The sequence below is a fragment of the Carassius auratus genome, unplaced genomic scaffold (genome assembly GCF_003368295.1).
Source record: "Carassius auratus strain Wakin unplaced genomic scaffold, ASM336829v1 scaf_tig00034441, whole genome shotgun sequence".
Taxonomy (NCBI): Eukaryota; Metazoa; Chordata; class Actinopteri; order Cypriniformes; family Cyprinidae; genus Carassius; species Carassius auratus.
In genome coordinates, this window is record NW_020526150.1 from 22,529 (window position 1) to 28,800 (window position 6,272).

At 34.2% G+C, this 6,272-nt stretch overlaps 1 protein-coding gene across 1 annotated transcript; it reads right to left on the reverse strand.

Moving 5' to 3' along the window:
* Nucleotides 1-1,844: 1,844 nt before the first annotated feature.
* Nucleotides 1,845-4,767, reverse strand: LOC113081467 (intestine-specific homeobox-like). The gene is made up of 4 exons (XM_026253529.1): nucleotides 4,393-4,767; nucleotides 4,084-4,235; nucleotides 3,840-3,965; nucleotides 1,845-2,799 (listed from the first exon to the last, which is right to left on the reverse strand). Exons 1-4 carry the CDS (start codon nucleotides 4,616-4,618, stop codon nucleotides 2,701-2,703), a joined length of 603 nt encoding a protein of 200 aa, XP_026109314.1. The 5' UTR covers nucleotides 4,619-4,767; the 3' UTR covers nucleotides 1,845-2,700.
* Between the last annotated feature and the right edge of the window lie 1,505 nt (nucleotides 4,768-6,272).

The window sequence follows — 6,272 nt, forward strand, 5'->3', positions numbered from 1 at the left end:
ATCATCAATTTTAATTTCAAAACAACTGCTTATACAGCCACATAACATTTAAACTGCATTAAAAAAACATATCCATATGTGCCATTAAAAAAAAAAAATACATTTTGGGTGCAAACCCACATATTCAAATGTGCAATTAAAAAAGTCAATTTTGGAACAACATAGATCAGTGAACTGATGACAGTTGTGTGTGTGGGTGTGTATGCGTATGTGTTTTTGTGTGTGTGTGTGAACAATATATTTAGAACAAAATGTGCAAATTACAAAAATTCACATTCAAAATTGATAACTGATAACTGATTTGTGTGTGTGTGTGTGTGTGTGTGTGTGTGTGTGTGATGAAAGTTTTTTTCAAACACAGTCTTTGCAAATTAAACCATCGTCATCACAGATACCATTCTCTTCACCACAGCTCTCATGAAACCAGGCAGAACATGGATCACATTTTATGTTTGTACACCTCTGGTGTGAGAGCCCTGGGTTCAAATCCACCAATGTGTCCCTGAGCAAGACACTTAACCTCTAGTTGCTCCAGAGGCGTGCGACCTCTGACATATATATATATATATATATATATATATATATATATATATATATATAGTAATTGTAAGTCGCTTTGGATAAAAGCGTCAGCTAAATGTAAATATATATATAAATTTACACACATGTGTATATGTGTTTGTGAGTAACACAGATGAGGGCCCATTTTAGCTGAAACCATGTGGCCCATTTTACCTGAGTGGGTTAAGGTAAATTGGGCCGCCAAGAAAAACATCACTTTTTCAAAAAATATGTTCCTATACCAAACTAACAACATTATTTCTGATTGATGCCATCAAGACAGATATTATGCATATTTTTTTTATGTGCATGTTTGTTTTTTTATAGATTTATCATCCTTATAATAGTTTAGTTACATTTGGTATGCCAGGCTACTTACCATGCAGCTCTCCGGTGCAGTCTTGATAAGAATTATTACCCCACCCACCATAGCAACCATAAACCAATTAAATCACCCGTTACTTGTCAAGCACAGTTATGACAATAGTTTGAAATATTTGTAGTCATTGGTTCTAAATTCCAGAGGGGCTAGGACCCCCAAACCTTAAATGGCCCATTTTACCTGATGGCCCATTTTACCTGATATCACCCTATTGAATATTAATATATGAATTTATTGATCCGGTTCAAAGAATCAGTATGAAAGATTCGATTACGAAGAATGATTCGTGATTCTGATGAAAAATGATTCGTTCACGAATTGGACTGTATTAAATGAAATGACAACAAAGGATTTAAAAACTCATCAGTGCCGTCACGTAATTGACCAAATCATGATGTCAGGGACCACGTGATTTAAAAGATTCAAAGAATCACTTTTGAAGGACCCTTTTTTCTACTCTGACTACTTTGACCTATCGTTCAAAGGCATAAAGAGTAAGAGCTAGCTCTGACATAACTTGATTTACTGTAATAAATATCAATACAATAAGACTCCCACCAATTTCACAAAACGTAAGCTATAAAAATGAATGCATACAACTTTAAGATATTTTTTTAAGCTCAGATAGATTTTCATGTTCATCGTTTAGTGCAAAGTCACTTTGAATCAACATGTCATAAATGATGACACACATTAAATGCATCACAAAGTCCGATAAGAAGTTTTATTTATTTTACCATTTCTGGAGTTTGAAGTTCACTGTTCTATGACATTTTGGATTCATGCGTCGAAAATGAGTTGATACATCGCAAAAGAAAAACTTAAATGATTCTTCAGAACAGTTTGTAAAATTAAAGTGCAATATCAGAAAATACAGGAGACCTGGTGGAATGTTGTCACATAATAGTTGTCATTTATTTAATGAATCAACCCTGTTGCCCTCGGATAACTCAAGACGAGGGGTTGATTTTTGCTGTTATCTGTCATCTGCTTTCCTCCATCATTCATAATACGTTTTGCAGATGAATCCCCTTGCATTTGCCCTCTCTACCCGTCCTGACCTGCCCGTGAACTCAGTCAAATTAAGATAAGACCCAACTTTATGGCTTAAGAGCCAATAAACCAATTCATGATAATTAGACATTTCGACAACAAAATTCATTTATGGCTCCATATCCATTCAGGTTTACAAGTTCATCTCATGGAGCGCGGCGATAACATCATGATGCCACTTAATAAAACTTTTGTTCTAAACAATGATTTAAATACATATCTAAGATGTTAAATCAACTCTAGACACATGCATAAGCTACAGTTTGTGAATGTGAAATTGAATTACAGATGTCATATTTGTGAGAAAACACATTTGCGAGCCTTTTTCCCAAATGATATTTAATCATTTGTCTTCTTGTATGATTCTGGGAATCCATCAGTTCAGTCGGTGAGTGCTGTGTCACAACTGATATTATTTACTTAGTGGTTTTATCAGGGTTTTATTGTGATGGTATAAGGAAATTGATTTAGTGCATGCCACACGTTCACCGCTTCACGTATGATTTCTGTTTTAAAATAAAAATAAGGCATTTCTTAAATATAAAACACATGATACAGTCATGTTTATATACATCAGGGAGGAAAAGCTGTTATCGATACAGTATAAGACATGATATGTCATTTTATTCCAGAGTCGATCTTTGATCTTCATTAGACTGAAGTTGAAAATGTCTCTTGTGTAGTGTCCCATGAAAGCGCTGAGGTCAGAAGAATGAATGATGTTGAAGTGTGGCATGTTCAGGAGAACCAATCGGAGGAGAGACGGACTCGGGCAGCCAGAACTCCTGCTGAAAGCTCAGGTACTGCAATTAAAAACAGCCAAGCCCAAACAGGGTATTTAAATTCAGACACGTGCAAAATCACACATTGCATAAGGCTGCAATGAAACAGAAGAAGCAATACATTCATTTACACAGTATAGAGCTGAATTCTTGTTAAAGAGTTAGTTTTTAAGCGTCAAAGTGCAGCAAATGAACAATTCTTGCGTTAATTGTGGGTGTGTGTGTGTGTGTGTGTGTTTGTATATATATTGTGTGTATATATATATATATATATATATATATATATATATATATATATATATATATATATATGTGTGTGTGTGTGTGTGTACTGTATAAATATATATGTGTGTGTGTGTGTGTGTGTGTGTGTGTATGTTTGTGTGTGTGTGTGTGTAGTGTATATATATATATGTGTGTGTGTGTGTGTGTGTGTGTATACTGTATATATATATATATATATATATATATGTGTGTGTGTGTGTGTGTGTACTGTATAAATATATATATGTGTGTGTGTGTGTGTGTGTGTATGTTTGTGTGTGTGTGTGTGTGTAGTGTATATATATATATATGTGTGTGTGTGTGTGTGTGTGTGTGTATACTGTAAATATATATATATATATATATGTGTGTGTGTGTGTGTGTGTGTGTATACTGTGTGTATATATATATATGTGTGTGTGTATACTGTGTATATATATATATATATATATATATATATACAGTATACACACACACACCTATATATATATATATATATATATATATATATATATATAGGTGTGTGTGTGTGTATGACATTAGATGACATTAGATTACATTGTAACATATCTATATTTGTACCTTTATATAAATTAATAAATGTAAAAAAAAAGAGTCATTTGCGTTTAGTTTCATCTTGAATCATCTAATCAAGATTGGAAATGAAATAAATGAATGAATTAAAAAAAAAAAAGAAACATTTATATGCTATCATATTGCTTTTTCTTAACAGTATTTTTGGGGACACTAGTCCAGTGGTTTGGTTGTAAGATGCCAGCACACAGTTGGTTATTTACCTGAAGACAGAGGACAGGAGTCAGGAGGTGTTTAGTGTCTCTCAGCACCGTCAGAGGTGTGTGTGCTGCTCTAGCTGCTTTAGCTTCACTGCGCCTCCACTTCGCCCGCCGGTTCTGGAACCAGATCTGAACACACATGACGCAGGAATATTAGATATAAAAGAACTGCCCATTTCCTAAAGCCCCGGTCACCTAAAACAAGATTATTCGGTTTCAGTTCCCACTGGAAGACAGCGTCTAGTACCTGTACTCTCCCCTCAGACAGCTGCGTTCGACAGGCGAGCTGGTCTCTGGTGTGAACGTCAGGATAGTGTGTTTCCTGAAAAACTCTTTCCAGCTCCTCCAGCTGACTCACGGTGAATGCGGTCCGTACCCGTCTGCGACCCGACCCTCGAGCTACCATCACAAATACATTCGATATACATCACTGAAATAATAATAGATGCAATATAATAGCTACAGAGATCGCATGACTTTTTAAAACAAGTTCAAATAGACAAATTAAAATCGAAATCTAAAACCTATAAAGTAAAAAGACAAATAATGGACACACCTGTGTATTGGCTGATTTTTGGAGCGTCTGTGTTTATCTTGGTCTGTGCACATCCAGATGTGTTAAGTTTCTTGTCCGTTCTGTCAGATCGCACGGTCAAACATGAAGGTTTTTTCAGTATTTCCTCGATCGAGTGTGACAGAAGTTTTGGGCTGTTTGTGGACGTCCTGTTCTCACAGGACGACATCTCCACGTGTTTCTCTAAATCCACGTCAACTAATTGCATTGCTCCCTCTTTAAATATTCTTCAGTGTCCCAAACGTTTAGGATGATATCCCAGAATGGTTTGAAGAGCTTGTATCTAGTAAGCAGCGTGAGACGTCTGTGTGTGTTGATATGATTGAAGCATTCAAAGGAGGAGCAGCAGGTTTACTGTGTAACAAACCTCCACAGTCATAAATACCGTACCTCATTATGAGCTGGTGCACATCTATCCAAATCACCAAAAACAGCTGGGAATATTTTCGATTTATTGATTTTCTAACATCTACTGACACTTGTAGCAATGTAACAGGGTTTGCACTATCGGCACTGTTGTGATTGGTTAATAAACACGGCGTAGCAATCAATATTTTTTTAACTTCTTGTTAAGAGGATTTCTTCTGAATTATGAAAACTTTTTTTTTTTTAATTTTTTTGTATTAAGCAGTGAGGTTTTGGCAAAGCACTCTTCATTAATAATTTGTAGTGCAGAGTGTGTGTGTGTGTGTGTGTGTGTGTGTGAGAGAGAACAGTAGCTGACTATTAAAGCTTCTTTTGACAACAGCGACATCAAGCGCTCAGCTTTAGAATTACACTTTTATTCAAGTTGCTTTAAAAGTAACTTTATTAGACAAATAAAAACATGTATGAATAATGTGTGGACCTCAATTATTATTATTTTTTTTTTACCAATAAGACACTTAATAATATAGTTTGTTTATGGTTTGTAGTGAACCATAAAAAAGATTTTCGGTACGTGAAATAAAATATAGAAAAAATATATATATTTCAGCTAGTTAACTAAGGCAAAATTTATAATTTTAACTAAAACTTTACGTTTAAAAATGTACATAACTACAAATGGAAAAAAATATGAAAATAAAAACTGATGCAAATTATTAATAAAACTATAATAGCATCTCAGTAATACTAAAATAATACTGATAAAATAATAATATGAAATATGAAATATGAAATATTGCTTTAGTGTCTCTCTCTCTCTCTCTCTCTCTCTCTCTGTGTGTGTGTGTGTGTGTGTGTGTGTGTGTGTGTGTGTGTGTGTGTGTGAAGTATATATATATATATGTATATATGCAGCCAAGAATTCCTACATGGATGACTCCAGGGAGAATTAATCTCGCCGAGCGCCTTTGCCCTGGAAGAATCTGCTTGACTCTGTTTATCTGTGCTGTGTTTCACATTTCTGGAAGCACTTGAAAGTTGTTGTTTTTTACCCCCAGAGACACTAGATGGCAGCCTAAGACATCAAAAGAAGCCTTTATTTTATGTAAATTAGTTTCAGCAAACATTTAAATGTGTGTCCGACATAACGATAAATTGAATCCTGTTCTGATACTGTATGTTAACAGTTTTTTAGCTCTAAATAAAGAAAAACATTTAACTCATTATATTAATATAGACTCAGGAGGCTGAAAATCTTCATATCACACCTCAATCAGAGCAAAATCAAATTGCATGAGAGAGAGAGAGAGAGAGAGAGAATTATTAACAATATTTAGAATGTTGGAATTTAAATATTCAAATTTGACTTATTTTTATATTAATTAAAAATTTCTTATTTGAGAGATTATTTGATCAAACTTCCAAAATCAAGAAATTTTATTAAAAAAAATGCATCTTTAAATTAAAGAATAAAATATCAGTTTTTACATAGAAAT

Bases quoted from the DNA above. Each gene is read 5' to 3' on its own strand.
- LOC113081467 (XM_026253529.1), bottom strand. From the start codon at position 4,618: ATGCAATTAGTTGACGTGGATTTAGAGAAACACGTGGAGATGTCGTCC. The intron at 3,966-4,083 runs GTACTAGACGCT...ATGTGTGTTCAG, and splicing joins TGTCTGAGGGGAGAGTACAG to ATCTGGTTCCAGAACCGGCG. The intron at 2,800-3,839 runs GTAAATAACCAA...TTTTAATTGCAG, and splicing joins CTCCTGTCCTCTGTCTTCAG to TACCTGAGCTTTCAGCAGGA.